This window comes from Poecile atricapillus, chromosome 1 (genome assembly GCF_030490865.1).
Source record: "Poecile atricapillus isolate bPoeAtr1 chromosome 1, bPoeAtr1.hap1, whole genome shotgun sequence".
Taxonomy (NCBI): domain Eukaryota; kingdom Metazoa; phylum Chordata; class Aves; order Passeriformes; family Paridae; genus Poecile; species Poecile atricapillus.
This window is the reverse complement of record NC_081249.1, coordinates 136,154,207-136,178,522: the sequence shown is the minus strand read 5'-3', so window position 1 is coordinate 136,178,522 and position 24,316 is coordinate 136,154,207. Positions and strand designations below refer to the sequence as shown.

Sequence of the window (24,316 nt, the reverse complement as noted above, 5' to 3'; positions counted from 1 at the left end):
TCCAGTGTTCTCCGTGGAGACACTCAGACATGTTTTGCTTAAATGAAGGCACTGCACCATCTGAATCAGTTTTTGTGATACAGCAGCCCCAGTGATTGGTAAGGACTGGGGTAGAGAACACAAATTGACTTTAACTGTGGTGGGAAGTGTTCCCTGCAGGCTCCAGCAGCTTTCTGGAGCAATGCCTCACAAATTTACCCACTTCCATGTCACCGGAACCACAGTTCAGTCCTGTGTTTCCAACCCTTGCTTTCCTAGTGCAGGACACTGAACTGGGTACTCAGCAGTACCTCAAACCTTAAGGTAACCAGCAAGATTCAAGCATACACTTTACCTCATCCAGAAACTGTAGGAAAGCTACAAGGGAAAAACCTCCTTTATTTCAACATTTTAATGAAATAAAAGTTTTTCTACATGAACAAACATTTGGTTTTACTGGCAGAAGCATCTAGAAGTTCACAACTCCAAACCCAGACTTAAGAAGCTTCCAAACCTTTAATCTCTAAATCTTGGTTAAGTGGACTTCATCATTCCATTGTTTCCTTGAAAGAGGTTAGTAGCTTGGGGCAGTATCCTATCCAGAAGATAAACATCTCTTGATGGTTGCACTACAGCTGGCTTTCATCCTTTACTGCCTGAAGTCCAGTTTCAAGTTTAAATTAGAGATACGTTCCACATGGCTTGCAGCACAGTGCTTTTTCCATCTCATTTCTCCAGGGGTGCATAATTCAAAAGCTTCTCAATCAGATCCACATGGGCGAGGAGCATTCTGCGGCAGCAGTATCTCTTCAAGCCAAGGGCATCCAGGGCATCTCTATTAACGAACAACAATTAAAAAAGATAACGGATGAAGTGAGTCAGAACCACTTGTGTTTCCTGAGCAACACACTGATTACTTTGAGCTCAGTCATAGAGGAAAATTTTTTTGCAGTTCAGACAGACAGAAATTCAGCATGTGCTGTTAATGCCCTTTTCCACTTAGTGATGTTGACAGTGTGTTTGCCCACTCTCCAGCTGGCCAGAGCACAGGATTTGCTGCTGAGAAGGGTCCCCAGCTGCCACAGCTTTCAGAGGGCACTGTTTTAACATGTTTCTGTAAACTGAGGATGATTCTCGCCTATTTCACAAGATAAATTTAAGATCTGAGCCACGCTAAAAAGGTGAGATATACAGAAACTAAAATAACTTGGAACGCAACCTCCCCCACACAGGGATGCTCTAATTCTGAGGATGGCTACAATCCTTCCCAATTCCCATTAGGGAAGGCACAGTTATACAACCTGCCCCCTGCATATGTACAAGTAACTCTGTGCAGACTGGTCAGAAATCAGTGTTTCACAGTCTTTCCAATGAATTCCTTTGGAGTGACTGCTCCAGATTGTGATGTTTGGGTAGAGGACGTTGAGTCATCCTAGCCTAAACCACTATGTGTGTCTCCCATGGCTGTGGCTACCAGATCTCTTAAAGATCCTGATACTACCAAGATCTTTAGCTCCAGCCTATGAACCATGAAGCCAGTCTGATACCCCTTCAGAATGTGACATTCATGAGACATGAGTGATCTCAAGGTCTTTAGACCGATATAATGCAGTGCAATAAAGCATTAGCTCAAAACAAACTTAATTTCCTGGAGATTGTAATTCTCCTCTATGAATAAGCCGGTGGATACTTTTCTAAATATAAATGACTGAAAGAAAGCCTCTGCCTAAGCTGGACCATGGTAAAAGGTTGTTCGGTGTCAAGCAGTACAGTCTAACTGAAGGAGCCAATTTCCAGCGGCTTCTCTGATGTCACTCAGTACTTGCAACAGCTGATAGTGCAGCAGGGCTGCTCATTCTAGGACAGCACCTGCAAAACTTGTTTTAGAGAAGTTTAAGAACTGTGGGGCATTTTAAAGAATGTTTATAAATAACATCACATGATGCCTCAATTTTCCGAAACACTTGAGAATAAAAGCATCTGATGATGATCTGTTGATAGGTAAATTTTAGGAGCTATCTGGAGAGTTCTGAACTCTCATATGCAGTTATCAGAGATGTAAAATACTAACATTAATCACAGTTTCCAAAGTCATGCTATATACTTTAAGACAACTTTAGTTGTACTTGCCATTTCCTCCAGCTTCTGAGGGCTTGTGGAAAAAAGAGCACTTTAAAGGGACAAACAGAAAGGTGTGGGTGTCTTTTTTAATTAGTGATTCTTTAGACAAGATTTTCCACTTTGTCCATCCCTTTCTTAAGCCACCATTAACAGAGATTCCCGTATTGCACTCTAAGATTTTAGCTGTTTGATATCTGTAAACTCTTACTTCTTACACCATAATTGCGTTACTTTGAACAAGCATCCCAGAATCAAGCCAGTGACCACAACAATTGTTTTCAAGTGAGAATTTGTCAATGGCAAAACTCCTATACAAAAGCAGAGGAATAATAAAGATGGGGAAAATATTTAAATGTAATGCCTACAACAGAAGTCAGAAGCACTATTAAAAAGGTCCTGGTAAGCTAGTATGGGTAAAAAATAATTGACAGCGCATGGTGTTGTAATGCTTTTAACTCTATATATGAAAGAAATAAACTTACCTGTAAAAACTATTAGGATCCCCAACCACTTGAATGCAAACCAAATAATTTTCTTTCTACTTAACATCTACTTTCTACTTCAACATCACTTAAATTTCTAACTTCTTTTTCATTCCTCTGAATTGCAAAAATCCATGGATTTTTTTTTATTTCATACTTGAACTTGATGAAAATGTAAGTATTTCTTTAGTTTTCTTCTCAAAGCTTCTGAAGTAGTGTCACCATGTTTAGACTCTCCTTGAACTATTAGCAGAAACTCTGGCTGTGTAAAGGATGCACAGACTTCTTAACAGAGTTGTAAGGACTATCAGTGGGGTATGCAAAGCAGTTAAAACTTCTTTCTCCAGCAAACCAGTACTTAAAAATAAGTTTAGCAACCCCGTGTTAAAATGCTTTAAAAAACCCCAAACAAACGCTCAACACTTCTTACACTTGTCACTTTTTTTTCATTCTCTCCATTCAAAAAACTCATCACGCTGGTGTCAAAGTTGGGTGTATGGAAGGTGAAGGGAAGAAACAAGCAAATGTGTACAGAGTTATGTATTTGGAAACGTTTTGGGGACAAGGACACGTGACTTGGCAACTTCCATACTGCTGCCCCGAAAGATTCAGTGAGGAAACAAGTACTCTGTTGCCTATTACAATTTCTAACCTTTGGTTAAACGATTCAGAATGTACCTGCGGTTTTTAGTCTTTCTACGTCTCTTTCATGACTCCACAACCTCGCTCTTGTGCCTCTGACCCTACCTTGGCAGGGAGGTTGGACGAGATGATCTCCAGAGCTCCCTTCCAACCCAACAGGTCTGGGATCTTATGCACTGTATATGTCACCTAAGGCGTGAATCGAAGAACACAGAAATAAAACCCACCCTTCCGTGTACTCCGCCTGCAGAAGGCCAAGGTAGGCTTCCCACTTGTTCCCCACTATTTTGCCGCACGTGAAGCACCTGACCGGGATGATCATTTCTGCGCTGTGGCTGCAACGACACAAACACCGCGTCAAACCCCTGCGAAGCGACCGGACACCGCGCTCAGGGCTGCGCTGCCCCGCGGCGGCTGTGGGGTGCGGAAGCCGGCCCCGAGGGCTCCTTGGAGGCGAGCGGCTGATCCCGATCCCGATCCCCGTCCCAATCCCAGTCCCAGTCCCAGTCCCAGTCCCAGTCCCGATCCCAGTCCCGATCCCAGTCCCGATCCCGCCCGGCACCTCCGCAGCCCCGCGAGCGGCTCCCACCGCGCGCCTCCTCCGCCGCCGATGGCCGCCGGCCGTCACCAACGCGCCCGGCCGGGGGAAACCGCGCCGCCGCCGGCCGGTCCGATGCGGCGGGCGGCCGGGTTGAGCGGCCCTACTCCCCCCTGTGGTACTTGATGGTAGCGGCCGGCGGTACGGCGTCCCCGGCGGCCCAAGAGAGGGCGCGCGCGCGCGCGCGCGCGGGGGGGACGGGCTCGCGGCGGCGCTGGGCGCGCGGCGCGGTGAGTGGCAGCCGGGGCGCCCCGAGCGCTGAGCGGCGGCACCGCGACCGCCCCCGCGCCGCCTCCTCCCGCCGCGCCCGGGCGGGCACTTGTTGCATTGCGAGAGGGCTTCGGCGGCGGGCGGACTTCTCATCCCGTCCTGGCTGAGGTACCGCAGCGGGAAGCGCAACTGGTGGCTGCGGCGCGGCAGCCGCCCGCCTGGTCCGGCGGAGGGGTGAAGGGTGGGCATCCCGGCGGGCAGGGCTGAGGGGTGAGCCGGGGTGCCCCGCGGCAGCCCCGCGCTCCGCGGGCAGGGGCGCCGGCGCGGTGTGTCCTTCGCTCCCCCGGGGCAGGGGAACGGGGGGCGGTGGGAGCTGCCGCTGTCGCCGTGTCGCGACCCTGTCAGCGCAGCCTCGCCGCGTCGCTCGGGGCTGTTTGCCCGCGGTTCGGCGGCTCCCTCGGGCGGGAGGCGGCGGCACAGCCCGGCGCGCAGCCCGCTCCCGGCGCCGCGGGGCTGTTCCGCGGCTCCGCACAGCCCGGACAGGCGATGTCTCGCTGGTGGCACTCGCCCTCGAGCCCCGGCAGAGTTGCGGGTGCTGCGGTGGCTGCGGGTTTGCCGAGAGTTTCCAAACTCCGGGGCCGGCTGGGATGCGGCTCCGTCCCGTTAACTCGCGATGCCGCTCCGCCCTGCCGTGACCTGTGCTTGGCCGGGCTCCCGGAGGTGTGCGCTGCCCCCGGGCACCGCCTGCTGTCGCGGCAGTGCCCGCACTCAGGGGAGCCTTTCGGCGGGGCCCGGGGCCGCTCCCCCGGCTCGGGGGGCAGTCGGCGGCGGGCAGCGCGGCCGGTCCCGCTGGGCACCCGCGCCGGGGAGGTCTGGTGACAGAGGATAATGCATCTTGAAACTGCTTTACTCGTATTTCATTAATCTAAGGATTGGGGAAGCATTAGGCGCGGGCTGTGTGTGCTTAGCAAAGGGAAGCGTGCTGTGATGGGTACAAACTTTGGGGACAGGCAACGCTGTTCTGGAGACTCTGGTATGAGGCATTACTCTGTCAGTCCTTATTGCTCTCTCGTTTCAGCGTTAGCCTTATGCTAATTGTCCTTGGGAGAGCAGAAATTCTCCTAAAGTGTTGTTATTTTCCTGCTAAAGTATCTGTGAGTTGGTTGATACGGTGCAGAGCGCAGAGCCATTAATGTCAGGCATATAAATAATTGTGTCTTAATGCACAGCTTATGTTAATACGTCTTTCGTGACTATTTTTTGAACGACTGGATTATTGACCCTCTGCACAGAAATGCCAGACCTAACATGAACTGCAAAAGAGCAAATAGTTTTGTTTTAATAAATAAGGGCTTGAGGTTGAAAGCATTTTTACAGTTCTATTGCTAGTGAAAAGACAGTAATTTTTGCAGTCCCAGGAATAATTATGCACAGTTGTGAATGGAGTGAATTGACTTGGCATGGAGCGTAGACGAACCTCCTGCGATCTCTAGATTATGATCATTATTGTTATTGTAGGCCAGTGGGAGCCAAACTGTGTCTTTCCTTCTTATCCTTTGATTTCTTTCTTTTTTTGGCGGCTGGAGGGGGTGGGGAGTTGAGAATTTGAAGATTGTGCTTTGATGCATTTTCAGCACCAGGGCTCCAAAGTAATTTTCTTACTGAACTGTGTGGTAAAAGGCATTTGTGTTTGGAGATGGAAATTTGCAATTGAGAGTGAGAAAGAGGGGCTGGAGCTGGGCTTCATAGCTAAGCCACATCGTTAGATATAGGTTAGCATTTTATAGCTGCCTTGTAGAAATGTGCTTGCTTATTTCTTAAAAACAAAACTGAACTTTAACTTTTGGACCTAGTTCACATATCTGACTTTGCTTAGCGTCTTTTTTTTCAAAGAAAAAATGTACTTGGCTTGCTCAAACACCATTACTTTAACTTCCTCATGTCTTTTCTGGGTAACCTGCTTTGGCTGGGTGATGGACCTCATGAACTAATAGATCTTTCATGGCTGTAGCTGCTTTGATCCTAGAAATTGTAAAGATTTTTATGAACTATGACCTGGAGAGACTGCTACATACCGAAAACATTTTCTGCTTAACTTCATATATCCTCTGCTTAATCTGACTATTTGCCAAACTGCAGAAGTCTGTTTAGAAGAGCTGTGGGGGAATGTGCACACATGTGACTATTTGGGAATTAATCAGTGTTTTATGGGCTGTAGCTCACGCTGATTAGGAGGACTGCAGCTTGAGCATTTGTGGTATTGCCAGCTTTCCACTCTTGTTCAGGTGAGCTGGGTACTGATGACACTCAGCTGTTAGCATTTAGTGAAATTTGATCTCTTCAACCATCCTTTAGAAGAGGGCATAAAGAATTCAAGAATTGGGTCTCTTTAAGCATCCTTTAAAGAAGAATTGCAAGAAGTGAAATCTCAGCTCCTAGAGCTAGAAGTGCAACTCTTTCTCACAGTAAGTTCTTACCACATTTCTGGTCTCTTGCCACCTTCAATAAGCAGCAGTCCTCAAACTGCTGATTCTTTGGGCCTTCAGGCAGCCTGCTGGTCAGAAAACCCACTGGAGCCCTCATCAGCATTAAGCAGAAGAGGCTGCCCTAGAATTAATTGAGTTGAAGAAAGCTTGAGAACTGTGGGCTGCTTTCTTGATGTGCAGCTGGAGCAGCTTCTGTCACGTGTGGATTTGTTGTGAGGCAGTGCAGATAGTACACCCGCCTTCTTCCTGTGATCTGAACAACTTCTGAAAGCTGACAGTGTTCTGACCCTCTGTCACTGTTGTGATGATGCTCCTTGGCATTTTTTGGTGGATTTAGATCTATAAAATGCAGCTAGGCATCACTGATCCATGGCACTGTAAGTGATGTGTACTGAAATCCTAGGCTGGTGATTAAGGAGTAGACCCTGCTTCCTGTTCTCCCATCCACAAAATGTAAGGGAAAATATTGCTACTTGTTTAAAAAACAAACAGAAATGAAGTCAGTTAAGTGACCTGACTCATTGAACTGCTCCTAAAATACTTCTGTAGCTAGAGTGGCCATATGACCTCCTGCAGCTCATGCTGGTAAATTGCGTCTTTTCTGACCTTGTCTCTGTAATTAGGGCTGGAGGAAAGACTTGTGGGATCTCTGCACTTGCACTGGTAGCTGAGAAACTGGTAGCTAAAAGGTATTTTTTATTTTGGTGGCTGCAGTAGGTCAGGTTTAGGTGTGCACCCTCTCGAGCCTGGAAAATTTTGACCTTTCACCACTTTCACCTCCTGTCGTTGTTGCCCTTCTTCTGGCTTTGCTTATTCTGTGTACGTGTAAATAATGACCAGAACTGAAGATGTGGGTCTTTTAAGATCTGACTTGCCAGTTGCATTCAAGGGTAGTGAATTGTTATTTAAATACAGGACTTTTTAGGAGAACTTTTCGGTGAAGGATTGTTTTAGTACTATTGATCATGATGCAGACTTTTGTAAAGCTGTGGGTAGCTCTGTTGGCCCTGCTTGGAGTTAAAAGCTCTCTTCCCTGTTGCTCCCTGTGGTCATTTAGAGAAAGAATGTGAACAATTTTCTCTCCATCTCCAACTAGCAGTCAGAATCCTGTGCACAATGGCAAAAGTACCATATTCAATGTTTTACTCCTCGGATCCCAAGGAGGCCAGAGAGGGAAGACTCATAAGAAGAAGAGACGCACATGAATTGTGCATTGAGCGGTTAAATAGGACATTAGTCAGGAACTGAAATGTGACATGGAAAGTTTAATGTATATAAATAATTTACATAGCAGCAGAGTCAGAGCAAGAGGGAAAGATACAAAGACAAACAAACATGCGGGATGAAGCTTGGCTGTTATTTTTCCAGGCACATTTTCCAGTTCAAGCTTGCTAAATCCTGCAGGCATACTCTTGGGCTTTTGCTAGTCCTGGTTAACTACTCAGAAGTGTGTCATTCATACAGTTGCACAAAAGGTGAAGGAAAGTGGCTCCCTCTGGAGCTACCTAGGGTGTCTTTGGAAGTCTTCCTTTCCCCTCTATAGCATGAAGGCTTAAAGACAGAATATAGATTCGTTTTCCCCTTGAGTTTTGTTTTGTTTTTTATTTTTTTAGCGAGTGACTTTTTTTACCCCAGCCCCAGAGTGCAATTGGGTGTAATGTGGAGAAGGCCAAGGAGAAGAGGCAGGGATGATGGAAGCAGGAAAGATTTGTCTGCTGTGTAGAGCTTTGTGTTGTTAGTTGCCCCACACACTATTTAAGAGCTGCTCAGGCCCCTGGATTTAGCAAAACAAATACTGAAGCTGCTAAGCAAGGAGAAATGAGGAGAAATCTCTCTAAGCTGGGGATGTGACTGCAGCTCTACCGTAATACCATACAAGCCTGATGCTGCTGATTTCATTAAAAGCAGCATTCAGGGCCTCAAAGCAGGTTTTAATACTTGCTATATGTTTTTTTAAATATGCTGACCTTATCTGGTAAGCCTGTAATATTTGTTGCAATGAAGAACAGCTGCTGCATAAATACATATATCAGTTGCCAATTCTCTAAGCTGTGCTGAGACTGTGACTTGTTTGAAGCGGGGTTGCTATTAAAAGGCAGGTGGCAAGATGTTTATTTTGCACCTTGTTAATTGCTTGTTTTTCCTGCTGTAATTGGCTTCCTAATGGGGGCAGAATGCACTTGGTTTTGCACACAAAGCTTCATTAGTGACAACTGATGGAAAGGATTCAGAGGGTGGGATTTAGATGAAATATATATATATTGAGTAACAGATGTCTCTGCTAAATAGAGTATATGAGGAAGTCCTGTAGATGCATCCAAAAATGCAAATGTTTTCCCATAAAATTATTTAAGATGTTCTTGTGTTAGGTATAAAGATTGCTGCCTATTACTTGAGAAGGGGGCAGAGATGTTGTTATTCATGTTATTTTTGTGGGGCAGAGATTCTGTTCTGCTTCACTGGACAGGAGTCAGGATTTTGGGATGGTGCTCTCTGCTCGGGACTCCTGGCATCCAGGTGTTCATGAAGATATCTTTGAGGATCTCTGTGGCATGTTCAGAGATTGCTCCTGCCAACAAACTGAGAGAGATGGTGAGCAGTGGTGGAATTCTGTAACTTACTAAGATTTGTGAAGCCATCCCTGCTTCTTGTGTTCAAGAGCTGTTCCTCTGGGCCCTTGGAGGCAGGACATGGCTATGGAGAAGCATAGCTGGACCATCCATGACCTTGGCTGTGCTTACAAGTGAGAGCTGAGGTGGTGTTCTGGCTAGGGGTGGATGCTCCACAAAGACAGTTTTTATTTCAATAATGACTTGTATTTTTAATGTGGTCTAAGAGAGTGGTCTGAGATGGTCATCCTGATCAGGATGGTGACCCTGAGACATCATTGTGTCTGAAGCCATGAACAGATTTTTGTGCTGTTCAGTTTAATATGCTCTTGTACCTGTAGAGATTGCTGCAGGTGAAAGGTAAGTGTACTTGTATATGTGTGTGTATATATGCACGTGTATATAAAATTAATAATGAAAGGGTAAGATGGGTCTTCATGGAAGTGAAGCCCTCCTGTCCCCTCCTTTTCTTTCTTTTTTTTTTTTTTTAAAGCACTGTGATGGGATTGAAAAATAGATGTGTCTACTCCCTGCTTTTCTGCTTCCTCAGATGCAAGTATTTAACTAGTTTAAAACTGGATTTATCTGTCATGTTTCTTCTTAGTAAGGTGACTTCAAGGCAAAACTATTGCCAGTCTTAGATTGACATATTTTATAAGAAAAAGTCTTTATTACATGAATATATCACAGCCTAATTGACTGTTTCATGTCGGAGGGGGAGAGTAATATCCTGAGGCAGCATTTTAATCAGAAAGATCACAAGACTGCCCATCAGCTCTACTCTTCCATGTAAGTGTCCTCAGATGACAAAATAATCCCCTTTCTTGTGATAGTGCATTTAATTTCTGCAGAATCTTTTTTTCCCCAGAGTGAAGAATGGACTGTGTAGTTGAGGTGAGCGCAGGACTTGTCAATTATTAATGCTTGAAGGGGAAAGCCCCAAGGTGATGTTCTTCCATGGTGAAAGGACTGTGTATTTCCACTGAGGTCATGGATGTGCTTTTGTCTCTGCTATGCTTCCTGCCTTTGGCTGGGAACCCTTTTCTTTGGGTGAATACACAGGCCCCCTCCCATCAGGGTTTATCTTTAAAGTCACTGTAGGAAGCCGTCCGTCTTGTAGTATGAGTTTCTGAACTCCAATGAAAAGGAATGGGGGGGAGATGTTCTAACTTATTTTTAAGTCTTATCCCTGAAGTTCTCATAAGTGGTGATGGATGTATTTGGAGCACAGGATTAAAGAGCAGGCTCTGCTGAAGGCTATCCTTTGGGCCTTTGGGGGACATTTATGTCTGTATTTGAACTTGGTGCTCAGACTTTTTCTTCCGTTTGTCTTCTGGCCAGTCTTGCATCTTTCAAGCCTTCATGGGAGTGGGAATAGAAAGTGATTGCTGTAAGTAGGAGCAAAGATCCATCTTGCTGAGTACCTTATCTCTTGACAGTGGCCAGCAGTGGCTGCTTAAGGAAGCAGATAAACTTAAAGCAAGTGTGCAGTAGTAATGAAGTGGGATGCTTGCATTTTATGTCAGTCTGGGTCTATAATCTTGTTTTAGAACTGGGCAAATAGGGAAGAAAATATATTTCTTCTGATTAAAGCAACTTCTTCAGCTTGGGCATGTCAGCCTGTTGTGCCCAGATTAAGGTGCTAGATGAAAGCTGGATGTCTTAAACCATTTTTGAAGCTGCCTCTGCTATGCACTGCATTCTGGTGAAAGACAGCTGTTTCTAGAAAAGTCCCTGGTGGTGTGCGGAGCCTGAGACCTCCCAGTGTACAGGTCTTCCAGCATGGATGTGGGGAGGAGGACAGACTTGATGCATTGGGTACGATGTTATCACTCAGCAGAGTGGGCTGCTGTGCGCCTATCATAGTGCCATCCACAGGGAATCCTCCATTGCTTTGTTTATTGAGCTGCTGTTTTTAAAATTAAAAACAGCCAAATGTTTCATAAAATATTAAGAGACACTGCTTTACTGCCTCTCATCAGATTAAATATGTCACTTTCTGTGTCCTTAGGGTGATGAAGCCCATCAGCTTGGTTGTTCTCTCACCTTAAGCATACATTAAGGTGACATGCTTCATCTCACAAGGGATGCTGAAGCTATCACACTGCAGGACTGGGAACTGTAGGGGTCCTGCACTTTAGCTGTGGATTCTCAAATGAAATTTTGCAGAAGTAATACAGTTTGCTTTGTACGAGTGAATTCCTTTTTGTTAGGGAAGTGCTTTTTTGAGCAAAAATATTGAGGTAATACAGTGGTAGACACATGCACAGTGACTGCGCTGCAGGAAAGAAAGAAATTGCGGCATGTTTTATATGAAAGACCCAAGAACTGTTGCGTTTCAATGGGTAAAGGAGAGAGGCCTCTACAATCCTCAAACACTTTTTATGAATATGGATTTTGAAGTTGTTTTGCTTGCAGGTGAATTTCCTTTTTATTCAAGAGCCAGTTCTAGCATTTTCATCATAACACAGCGGTGCTGGTATAGCAGAGCATTGGGAAGCTGTGGGGTGTGGTAGCCCCAGGACTGAGGGAGGGTCTCCAGCTTGCTGCAGAGAAGCCCTGAGGGCTGCACAGTGGTGGAACACAGTATGGTGGAGCTGGGTTGGAGCCATGGGGGGCTTGCTTTCACTGAGTTTTCCATCATCTCTCACTTCTACCCAGCAGCTCAGCACTTTTTGGCATTTGTATAGTGTTTGGGAATGCAGCACCACTACCAGATTAAATAGTCTAGAAGTTCTAATAAATTCAGCATACAAGACCAACTTGACTTCTGAATTTCCTGGGTTTGGGTTGCGATGCCTCTTTAAACTCAGCCAGTCATGGCACACGTGGTGTGGTTACTCTGGCGTTCCCGCTGTGCGCAGCAAAATCACACCCGTGTGCACATCAGGGAGCACTTACTCAGGAGCCTGCTCTGAAGGGCAGCAGCTCCTTTGTCCGATCTGATAGCGCTGCTGCTGCTTTGCTTGGTCCTGGTGTGAGGGAATAATAAAGTACAGCCTTCAATCATACGACCTGATCAGAGGGGGTTGTCTGTGGTGATTGATAAATCCTTCTGGAACAATAGGCTGCTTGAGCTGTGCCCAGGGACTGCTGGGTTTGGTTGGGGTTTTGCATTAATTTTTGGACTAAATAAAAAGAACTATGAGATCAAGGTTGCAGTTTTGTTTGCAGCTTGCCTTCAAACCTAAAAATCCGGCCTGATCTAAAAGGGTACTTTGTATGTCTCTGCTCTCCCCAAAACTATCTGTAGAGCACTTTTCCTCTTCCCTTTTAGGATATCCTGAGTATTTTGGGTCCCCCCAAATTATTTTCATTCCTTAAGTTTGCTGTCTTCAAAATAGGCATAAAGAAAGACATCTTTGCATGTTTCACCCTTGTATCCACCTGGCCTGATGAGTGATGTGCTGAGAGCATGGACATGAGTTCTTTACCCTGGGATGTCCCTCCAGCCACGGCTTTCTCCTAAAAGCCCCCTCTATGACCTTGTCAAGGTGCTTTGCTTCTTTTCTTGATTTATCACATTTGCCATTCTCAGTAGGGAAAAAATTAAAAAGCTTAATATTAAGAAAGTGCCTGTATCCTGTGAAAGATAGCTTTTTCTGTTGGTATTGAGAAGCCTTGGAAGATGAACATGTGTATAAATTCTGTTTAGCTCTGTAAAAACTGAGTTGTGCAGCACTTTATCTGCAGTGTGGGTGAATCTTAGCCATGGGCAGTGTCACACAAAGGATGCCACCTGTCTGCAATGGGGCTGGACCCCAACCAAACACAAGAGATGTGTTTGCATTTCGGCAAAGGAGAGGTGTTTTTCTGCTTCTCTGTTGAGTAACATCCACAGTGTGTGGTCAGTTTAAAGCAGAAATTATTTGCCTTCTTAAAACACTTGCTGAACAAATACATTTTTCCTTCTGTTCTGCAAAACAAAATGGTATGTGGATGAAAGAATGGCTTTTCCGCCAGCACATGTGCAGCCACTTTATGGATTGAAGAACAGTATTTGGAGCACAGAAGAGCTGTTGCTGCTGTAGAGAAGTGCCAGCATGATGCCCTATTTCCAGTGTTCTTAACTTCAGTCGTGGTGGTAGTGGGCTGGAGCTGTGCTGCAGCAGCTTTGCTTGTACTGATACTGTTTTGTGGGCATTCTGCCTTTGTCACGGAATCAGGACATCTGGAGGAAAGGGATTCTGGGATGACTAGGACTTCTTTGTCACACACAAGAGAATTTCTTACTTGGGGAATGGATAATAGAATGCCTTTATAGCAGAAAGCAAGAATTTCCCAGTACATCCTGGTCCCCTGCTAGAGGTGAGGACACAGAGTTACGCTCAGAAGCAGAAGAGAAGCTTTCTTCATCTAGATGTGGTGTTAGGCTTTCTAAAATTTGTCTGTGATCTCTTACTGTTCTATTGAGGTTTTACATTTCTTTGCTTTCTCTGACAGTAAATGACCATTTCATTTTGGCAGTGCCCTACAGTTCAAATTACAGTTGGGGCCAGTTTATTGTGGATCTGTTTAGCATCAGTTTTATTGCTTGCCTGCATTCCCGCTCTGCTGTGGGATGTCATTGCAGTGCTTTTTGGGTATTCTCTTTTTGCTGTCACTGGCCTGACTCCTAGGGCTTGAAAAACTGTTTGAGGATTCCTCTGGGAACCTAAGGGCCTTATTGGAAAGAAGTCAAATTCTCATAAGTTTCTGAGAAAGCTGTCATAAGCCTTGTGGCTGCTGGGTTATTGCCAAGGCCTTAATTCATGGGACACACAATGAGCTGTTGCTAGACAATATTGGTTTCAGGTTCTTTTGTATTGTATTATGAAAGGAGAACCAGTTCTGGGCCATTGTTTTAGCCAGTGTAAGAACACACAAGATTTTCTGTAAGGAAGTATTTACCGTTTATTAAGCATTGTTTTCTGCCTTTTTTCTTTCCCTTGCTAGAGTTCTTCTTCTGTGCATCCAGTTCACCTCTGCAAGTTTCAGTCCTAGGAAGGACTCATCCAAAGTTAGACTGCTTTTGCAGTCTGTGGCTTTTGGCAATGGAAACCCCAATGACCATGCATGGGAGTCATTCTGAAGGGAAGTGCTGCTGTGGGTGCAGAGCCAGCTGTCCTTTACTGCTGTCCAAGTTGTTTATTACAGTGAGCAAAATGGTTTTGATGACCCCTCCTGATAGTATTTCCTTGTAGGTATGTAGTTTGTTTTTTCAGCAGGCTTTTGAATAAGTTGCAGTATTGCTCTGGCCCTTCACATTTGCTCTGCATTTTCAAGGCATTTAGTACTTCGTTGTCCCCTTATCTGCCCCTGCAGTGAAAGGGGTGAAAGTCAACTGACTTATTTGCATCATGGAGTCTCCTTTTGCTGCTGACTCATGGCTGTGTCTTGCTCATGGTGGACAGTATTTGGTACAACCAAATTTTGGATAGCTGGCGATGTAATTTCCCATGAGCAAACAGAGCTTGCATTCTGTCCTGGTGGAGTTATCTGGTTTTAGTTTTGAACCACTGCCCTACACTACTCATGGGGTGAGAAATGGGTGGATTAAAAAGTTATCCAGAAGAGTATTGAAATGTCACGAATGTGCATTCAAAGTAATTTCAAATACTTAAATTCAAAATGAAATGTGTCAGTGTGTTGATATTGTTTGATACATCTCTCTGTTTGGGACAGAGCTGGGATGGAATCCAAACCAAGCCATGAAAGATCCCTGGAGGGAAAAGTGCAATGCAAATTGGAGGTAGAAAAGTCAGTCTGAGCTTTGGTTTGGCTTTGTCTTTGTAGTCTCTGAATGTGTGCCAGCTGTGGATGAACAGCAGTAGGACAAATATTTAGGTGCTGCTGTACAGCCTATGGAAGTTTTATTCACTGGCATGCATTACCAGATCTGAAAAATTGTGTTTCCGTCACAACCCACGCCACTTAATTTCAGCACAGTGTTCTGCCAGCCCTGAAACGTGTCTGTATTTGCTTCTAGAGAGCTTGCTCAGATGCAGGGCTTGGTTCCATCTATTTCTCTGTTTTCTTGGCTTGCCTTCTGCAGATAAGATAATAATAATAATAATAATAAAAAAGCTCCAGAAAAATCCTCTTTGAAGTACTGCTATTGTAGCTGATACACTGATGGTTTTAGCAGTCATTTAAGTTGTTTGCTTGGAGGCTTTTTTTTGGTTTTAATTTTAATTTGGAGCTTCTTGTTTTGGTTTGCCATATGCAAGGATTTACATACGATGCTGCTACCACAGAACTAAACAGTTGGTGAGCTGCATGGATGTTATGGCAAACAGAACCCATTTCTGAGCCACAGTTTGGAAGAGCTGGTCTGTAATGGACTTACTGAAAACTGCTGCAAATGTTGTGGAGGAAGAAGGTTTTCTGAAATCCAGTATGCCAAGCTGCCTGAGTGTTAAGTCTTAAGGGTCAGAGTGGACACAACAAATTTGGGGGACTGGGAAGCAAAGAAGTCAGTGAAAGCCTGTGGTGGGTGTTTTGTAACGTTGAGTGCAAATGCATACCTTGTGCAGGTGATGGGAGCAGAGTGTGACTGTAAAAGTAAATTTATAGATTTACTGTGGAACAGTTTGAATTGCCGCAGAGGCGCAGGATGTTGTTGCTCTCTATTTGGCCTTGATTTGCCAGCAAGGGTTGATGGATTGGGATGAATCTTAGGTTCTATGCAGCACAGAGTCTGCAGCTTGTCCGAGTGGTGTTGACTGGACAGGATGTGTCAACGAGGAGGAAATGATGTCAACAGGGTGGGAAAATCCTCCGGTGACTTTTTAGGGCAGACTGCTGTGGAAATGTAAGAGAATAGGTAGGTGATAGCTATGAAGGGAGTCAAAACAAGCTTTTACATTGATGTAACAGCACACGGATAGGGAGTGTGGAAGGTTGAAAATTCTGACTGTAGATGCCTCGGTTCATCTTCTGAAGGCACAGGTCTCTGTTGAACGCTTTTGTTCTAAGACAGGGTGTGTGCAATGACCATATGAGGTGTATGAGTGTGTTATGACTGCATGAAGTACATGTGCAAAATTGCCTTTCACAGTGTCCTGCTGCTGCAGGGTGGATCAGACTGGCTCTCCTTCTCTGCTCATGCCAATGAAAATAAATTGCCCCATCATAACTTGTGAGAGGAGCAGCGTTCTGTCATCCTGTGTATAAGGCCACCAGCCAGCAGTGTTGGAAACAAAGCCAGCCTTTCCTGTGGTTTTGGACGCTGCTTCTAGGCAGGTCAGAGAGCCAGCTGGGCAGGGAGGTAGCAAAGCTGTCACTTCTGCAGTCTTCTTACTCATGGCTGCTGAAAGGAGCAGTTCTCTGAACAGTGGGCAGTGTGTGTTTTTCCTGACCCTTTCCTCTCCCTCCATCCCCTGATTACATAAGACAGCCCTGTTGCTCCTGCCAGAGAAGGTGCTGTTTACTTTTGCAGCTCATGGAAGAGAAGAGACATTGCACATACGATATTTTGTACCAGACACTTTTTACACTCCTCCCATTTAATTTCATTTCTGTTTTCTCTTAAAAAACTTCACAGAGAAAACAATGATGCTTTAATGACACAGGAGGAGGAAGGGAGAAGAAGGAGCCTTCTCTTAATTTTTTGTTGCTTACGTATGCCACTGATGAGTGTGTGTGTCAGTGTTTCTCTGTACTCTGTGGAGTAAGTGCCTCAAATCTGAATTATATGGGGGGGTAGCAGAAGTGGAGGGGTCATGAGCAGGGCTGAAGAGAGGCAAATACTGAAAGCTGGAGCTGGGAGCAACTGAGAGAAGGAGGCTGCAGCTGGCCTAGTTCTGTCCCTTGCCTGTTCTTATTTTATTTTTGCCAATTCAATAGCAGAGCACAGGAGCAGATACTGAGTGTGATTTAAGGGGGCTAGCTGCCTTCTGCTTGCAGGAGGACCTCAAGCCTTCTGGGCTTGTTTGTGCTCTCATTTCATGCTAGTCATGCTGTTCTCAGTGATCAGCCTTGCCTGCCCCTGTTTTCTCAGGTTTATACAGCTGCTCTGTCTGAGTTTTCCTGCATTGCTGGAGATGTTTCTCTCACTTCTCTGCGTGTTTAGGGCCAGGAATGTTGGAACATAAAATCTCCCTGTGCTGTTTTTTTGTCATTGATATGCTATGATCAGCTTGTGTTCTGAGAACACCTGTGATTATCAGAATTGTTCATGAGCAGGTCAAACCTCTGCTAAAAGAGGGCTTATTTTATGAGATGCGAGAAGCGAGGCAGAAAGTGAGGTGCCAGCAATTCAGTATAAAGAGCTATGGCTTTAGTCCAGGTTGTGCTGCCATATTGCATCTGCCTGGCTGATCTGTGTCCCGTCTGATGCCTTTGTTGTTTCCCCTGAGCTTCTGAGTTGATTGAACACGAGTTAGTCACCCTGGTGTTTCTGGGTTACTAGTGCTGCTGCATTTCTGAGCCTTCTGCCAGGGAATGGAACTGTTCTGAAGTCTCTTAGGTAGAATGATCACATTAAGGTCACCCTTTCATGCTCTTAACCTGTTACTTTTCCCTTGGTATGATATCGTTGCTGTTTCCAAAAAGCACTGTTTTCTTAGAAAAAGTGCAATTCAATTCTTCTTAAAAAAAAAGAAAGTTGTCTGCTGGAAATTGGCATTTGGATGAAGGTTGTATTTATCCTTGTGTATGTGGTATGGGTTGTAAGCAAAGTTTATCCTGCTGTTTTCCAGAAGGAGCCACAAAGCAGCTAAAACATGAATTTCTCTGTCTCTCTGGGGAGTACATTTAGTTTTATCCAAATTGAACATTGCTACTCAGATTTAACAATAGTGCAGGCAAAGTAAGGGAACATAATATTAATCCTGTCTAGTTGACCCTGTGCAGTTCAGCTGTTCCTAATACATGCCACTTAGTTAATGGGTCTAAAATAAAAGGTGCAGATATGCCAATGTGTAGATAATGATTTCCATCTTAGTGGTAAGAGATGTTCATCCTTCTCCATTTCCATTAGAAAAAGCTGACTGTGATGATCTGCTTAACTTGCGTGTTTCACGAGTGCCTAAAGCTGGGCTGGATGAAATCAAACCTAGTGCTGGAGAGCAGTGCATGGCAGGCCCATAGTGCATGTCACCTTCTGCAGCTTTGGTGCTGCTTGGGTTAAAAAAAACTCTGCTTTCACTCTTTTAGAGCTACTAAAAGCTGGTTTCAAGTTGGATTTATTTATCTTTTTTTCCTAGTCCAGAGCCTGGTCCTATGCTGGTAGTGATATAAAGGGGGATACCTTTTGTTTACCTTGTATACCTTGTTTACCTTGCATGTATGCCTTGATGAGTTGTTGTTGGGCCATTAAATCTCTCTTAAATCAGGAAGCAGCTGCTGCTGGCAATGTTAGCAGCTCAACGAGCAGATTTAGCTGACATTTGACCCTCAGTGTGGCATAGCACTTGCCTTTATCTCAGACCTCAGGTAATGATTACCCAAACTCAGCCAGACCTCAAATAAGGCAGAGTCTTGGCCACAGGAAATTCCTTAGGAACGGCCAGAGGATGCTGGTAGCAGTCTACATCTGAAAGACAAAGAATAGTGTGGAACCTTGCCAATTCCTCCTTTCCCTGCACGTTCCTGCTGTTTGTAACTTTTCAGAATCAGGTCTCTGTCCCAGGCCTTATCTATTCTCGCACCCAGTCTAAGAAGTGGAGATGAGCAGAGAAGCATCGTGTCAGCCCAAGGTTGTACTAAATATGCGAATTGAGGAGATGCTTTCCTTAGCCTTTCCACTCATTACATGTGCTTGTGATGTACCAGTCAACCACTGGGTGTCTCTGGGCCATGCACAGCTCCAGACAACATGTAGTCCCTGGAAAGCTGGCACTAGTTACACTTGTTTTGGTCTGTGGCTGCAGTTTTTGTTCTTGTTTTGAAGGGCATCGTGTTCCTTTCTAGGCTGTCCACCAGAATGTGTCGTCCCCACTCCTGGCCATGGACCATGCCATGCTGTGGTAAGGGAGCACCCTGTACTACCAGTGGTTGCTATTCAGAGGCCAGCAAATTATCCAGCCTGGCTGTGCTCTAAAACCATACCTCTTACTGTACTGGCCTGTGTGGAGAGCTAGAAGAGGAGATTGTTGGCACAGCAACTTTGCTACCTTTCCCTTTTCCCCTTAGTTGTGACAAGTTTACTCTTGCATGCATGCCCAAGTAGATAAATAATCTGTCTCTCAATGGGGCTCTGCTAGCCACAGAATTTTCTTCAATTCCATGGAACGAGTTAGTTTTTCATTATGATGCTGAAAGGTAAAAGGCAGCCTATTCTCTGCTTTAAAAATGCAGTGATAGAAGGTAAAGCTTTCATTAAACAAGCCTGGCTGAATTTATACACATAAGTATCTGGACTGTAGCAAATATCTTTTGAAAGAGAAGGGAAGAACACAGCTTTGTAATAGCCAGCGTTTTGTGTCTGGATGGTTTATCAGCAGTACAGAAAAATAATTGAATAATTTTTTTCATAGACTTAGTCCACAAAAAAAAAATCAAAATTATTTATAGCTGTAGTGTAGTTCTCCTCCTTCGTCTATCTTACAGCCACCTAGGGTTGACATCTCTGTGGTTTGCAGGTGATGGTATCCATGTTGCAGCTTTCTTTGCTGGTGAAACAGCTGACCTGTACCAGGAGCTCTTTCCTGCTGACTTGTCTGTGAGTTGGTACCTGGTTATGCTGAATGGTGCTTTCTCATTAAATAGATAAATTCACCAGCAGTGGGATGCATTGTTTGGTTCCAGCACATGCTTATGTGCTCTTTGCATGTATGATGCGATAGGACTTTGCTGGTCTCAAGCTGGGATTTGAGCCTACCTGAGGTGGATACTGGTAAGTTTTGGGGATGGTCAGGATACTAGTCAGTGCTTTACTGTGGGAAGTCTGGCAGAACAAGCACTGGACCTGGGATTAATTGATTTTATAGGTTTCGAGCAGTGATGGAAGTAAGCTGAGCAAAGGTGGGTATGTTGTGTGCAAGACTGAGTAATTGGAGTAATATTTTTTTTTCTGAATTGGTTTGATAGCAGCATTCAAGTACTGCAGCAGACAGAAAAAACACACTGCACATAAGCTACTGGTAATGAGTTGCTATAGCATTCAGAGCAGCATGCTTTACAATTGCATGGAAGCTGAAAGTTCTCACTGTACAGACATAAAATAATTCTGGTTGGCTGTGTATGTACAGGGCTTAGCCTTGCAACAACATAAACTACAGCTTTGTCTGTAAATTAAGTGCTTAGTTGCCAAAGATTCATTACCAGCTTGGTTACAAGCTGCTGTGTAGAGACAGCCATAATGTTTGGCTTGGACAAACACCCCGCTTCTGGATGTGTGAGAGGGTGGTTCTGTACTTGCCCAGATCATTTGGATGTAGGATAGCGGTTCACAGTCTGTGGCAGAAGACCAGAAGCTGGGAATCAGGACAGTGCTGTAGTTTCCATACTATGAAGTCAAAAGAGGATGTCTGACCAAATAGGATGGGGTACCCAGGACTTCAGGAACATTCAGGGTTGAAAACCATGTATCCAGTAATTGTAATACAATTAAAAAAATATGCTTATAAATCTGCCTCTTGCCTTGGAAACTGTCTATGCTCAACCACACGCGGGCACAAATACGAGTTACAAGACCTGACACTGGTTTCTGTTCTGTTTATTCCTCCTCCTTTTTCAGTCTATAGAAGTTATTTCACTTCCTTGGGAGGCAGAAGCTTGTGTTTTATTGGCACCAATCCATGTGGCTGTGTGCAGCTGTATTTGCAAATGAAGGGGTATGCTGCTGTATTTTCCTGTCACTGGTGTCTCAAAGAAAGGACCAATTTGCTTATGGAAGATGCTATATAAACTTTTTTGTTTTAAGCAATTGAAAATGCTATATAATGAGAAAGAACCTAATTAGAAACAATGAAACAATATTTTTGCTTATCACAGAAACAAAATATTCTTTGTATCACTTGCAAAACACAGGAATGGAACAGGTCCACATGGATGTCGCATGGATAAATTGCCCTTGCTGAGGCAGTGAAAAAAGGGGAATTGGGCAGAAATTTTCAGAGAACAGAAAGTAAATATCCTGAATCGTTTATGCTCCTGTAATCTGGATCTCTATTCAGCAAAGTACTGACAAATCCCTGTTCAGCTAAGCGTTCAGAGCTACATTTCTGAAGGTTTTCAAGTTTGTGAAGGCACTGAGAGCAGCACTTCAAAGGACTTTCAAAGTGTATTTGTTCTAGATACCTTGTACCTAAAAAGTCCATGGAGAATTTCCTCCTTAGTCCTTGTTAGTCCCTTTCCTTGGCTCTGAGATCTGTCTTGCATGGGTCTGCCTTAGCCAAGGCAGAGCAGCATGTGCCAAAGAATTTCTCTGAACTGAGGCCTTTATGATATCACAGATAAAAAAAAAAAGGAATGATGGGGAGCAGTGACCAGAACAGGGTTGTTAGTAGGGCCAAGCATGCAGGTAAGTCAGGATGCCAAGCCCAGTGCTCCTGGGGCAGGACTGCCCACATGGGCAGCAGCTCAGGAGCTTGTACTGGGCTGGTGGGGCTGCTTTGCTTTGCGCAGACATTCTGTGTGAAATACACTGCAGAGATCTGAAGGTGTCACAGTGATTAACTAAGTGGGAACTTGAATGACAAAACGATCCCGTTACGCTGCTTAGGCTTGGCAGAAGGAGAGGTGCCGGGGTGCTGCTGCTGCCGCGGCGCGTTTTGGAGCTGTGGGAGTTTGTGACAGAGCAGAGCAGGTGTGAACACTCCAGATCATGACTAAGTGACGTCTCGGCTGATGAAAGAGTGCTGTTTTGTTCCTTCCCCTTCAATGTTTTCTTCCAAATATAATTTGCCTCCATTATGTATTTTTCTCTCTTATTTGCGGTTACTGATGGCTTGCAGTTTTGTCAGCCTGTTCCTGCTGCAGGCATGGAAAAGAGGGAAATCGTCTTTGCACTGTTGGCTATCAGAGACCCTATATCACTGGGGCACTGCACAAGGGAAGAAAGGTATTGGTCTGGGGAATATGTCTCCTGAATGGAAGAAGATTGCCAGAGACTGTCTCTAGCATACCTGGAGCTGGGAATGGAATCTAGGTCTCCTGAGTACTTAATCCAACTTCCCAGGCTGTAATAAGCACATAGTCTTGTGTGACAGTCTTTGCTGGTTTTTCATTTTTTTATGTGTTATATATTTTAGCTGCTGCTCTCTGGAAATAACTATTATGTTGTGGCAATTTTCAGCTGGAGAATTTTACAACTTGGGTGTGCAAGTAAATTGAATGAAAATCTTTAAGACCTGAGGTTCCTAGTAGAATCTGGGATTCTCTTCCTGATGCTTGTGGATTGACACAAAGTCTGGAGGAGGTAGGCTTACAAATGTCTTACTTAGGTTTCCAAAATTGCCTCAGGCTGCAGATTTGACTGTTTTTTAAGAATGTGTTTCAGTATTGAGTTCCCTTACAGAGCGGCCTTAATGCAGCTGACTTCTACTTTCCTTATGCCAGGGAAAAGCTCAAAAGAGTAGGATGAGGAAGACCAAGGATTTTTCTTGCCCTTTTGGCCTGCAACCATTTATTTTGTAAATTTCTTATAACTATAAAAACTCATTTCTTAATCTGTGTAGGGTTACTGACTTTCTCAAGGCACTGGGTCAGGGTATTTGGAACAGCTGGCATAAGTCATTAAGAATAGAAACTCCTTTATTATACCTGCAATTGGGATTTCTCCCTGCCTATCAAAGATATGTTTGTATACAGAAATAGATGTTTGACTTCTGGGTAAACAGAGCTATACTTATTAGGTGAGGCTTTTTAGTCATTCTTATTTTCCTCATCTAAAAAATATATGCAGAAAACCAACCACTTGCTTTTTTGAATGTACTGAGTTTGTGTGGCGAGGTTTGGCTGCTGGTGGGAGGCTACCGGGGTGACTTCTGTGAGATGCTGCCAGAAGGTTCTCCCTTGTCCAACAGGGCCACTGCCAGCTGGCTTCAAGATGGACCAGCCAGAACCAGCTGTCCCAAACTGGTCAAAGGGGTATTCCAGACTGTGTGATGTCTGCTCAGTGATAAAAGCTAAGACAAAAGAGAAGGAGGATGCCATTTGTTACTATGACAATTGTCTTCTGGAGAAACCTCTAGACATACTGAAGCCCTGCTTCTTGGGAAGTCGCTGAATATTTCCTGCTGACGTGAAGGAGGGAATAAGTCTTTTATTTTCCTTTGCTTCCACGCACAGGCTTTGTTTTTGCTTTATTAAGCTGCCTTCATTACCTATAATTTTTAAAAATCTTATTTTCTTCCGGAGTCCTGTTGAGGAGGGAAGTGATAGGGCAGCTTGGTGGGCACCTGGCATCAACCTACTACACTGAGACTTCTAGACTTTAAAAGACAGATGTTCTTATTCAAATGTGCAATTTAAGAACACTCTGTATGCTGAATGTCTCTGTTGTACAAAGTCTGTCCTATAAACAGTGAGGGCTCTTGAAAATGTGACCTTTAAACATGGAAATAAGAACCTGATTTTCAGTTAATAACATCCAGTGCTATATGTGGGAGCACAAAGCTGCTTCCCACATGTGTATATACTATATACTACTAACTTTAAGCTTTGGGTAGAAAAGTATATATTAATGTTCATTTTTTTTGTCTAGCAAGAGTGCACACAGAACACACTAGCATTTGCCTTAAAGCCTTTTTGGGCAGAATTTCCTGTAAATAACCCAAGCAATTTATCTGACTGGAGGACAGGGCATTTTATATTGCCATAAAATAAATCAGTAAATTAGCCAAAATGTTGCCTAGTTCTGCAAATAAAACAGTGAACTGGTAACCAAAATTTTATCTTTATTCAACCTGACTTCCACTTAGTGTGCTTGCTTATTTCTAACCTGATTGTGTGCCCTTAATGTGTTGCAAAAGCAAGTACTTCTACATCATAAAAATAAAAGTAATTCAGATGCCACTTGTGTGAAACAGTTAAAATGTACTACTTGGTATAACTTCTTTCAGTCACTTTTAAGCAAGCATTTTGGAAGTGATACCAAACCTTTTGTGTGTTGGGGGTTTTAAGCAGGTGTGGAACATTGGAACATTTCCTACATTGTGGAAACTGAGACAAAATTTCTTTGGGTTCAGGTTGGCTTGCATTGCATTCTGCAGTGCATCTTCACCTTCCAAGTGTGTAATGCTGGCCCTTTGTAACAAATGC

General features: G+C 44.4%; 2 protein-coding genes across 3 annotated transcripts in view; one reads left to right on the top strand and one right to left on the bottom strand.

The window, feature by feature from the left end:
* Positions 1 to 358: 358 nt before the first annotated feature.
* Positions 359 to 3,930, bottom strand: POLR2L (RNA polymerase II, I and III subunit L). Of its 2 annotated transcripts, none has more exons than XM_058829450.1 (3): positions 3,801 to 3,930; positions 3,452 to 3,560; positions 359 to 814 (listed from the first exon to the last, which is right to left on the bottom strand). In XM_058829450.1, the coding sequence occupies exons 2-3, from the start codon at positions 3,544 to 3,546 to the stop codon at positions 706 to 708; spliced, it is 204 nt and encodes a 67-aa protein (XP_058685433.1). In that variant the 5' UTR covers positions 3,547 to 3,560; positions 3,801 to 3,930; the 3' UTR covers positions 359 to 705. The 2 variants fall into 2 exon arrangements, with proteins under 2 accessions (XP_058685433.1, XP_058685432.1); XM_058829449.1 differs by having other exon boundaries at positions 3,452 to 3,559; positions 3,787 to 3,888.
* A 96-nt stretch (positions 3,931 to 4,026) lies between these two features.
* Positions 4,027 to 24,316, top strand: part of TSPAN4 (tetraspanin 4) — a 420,415-nt gene continuing 400,125 nt past the window's right edge. The window contains exon 1 of the mRNA XM_058826994.1: positions 4,027 to 4,200. The gene's annotated coding sequence lies outside the window, so the exon portion shown is untranslated. The remainder of the gene's footprint in view (positions 4,201 to 24,316) is intronic.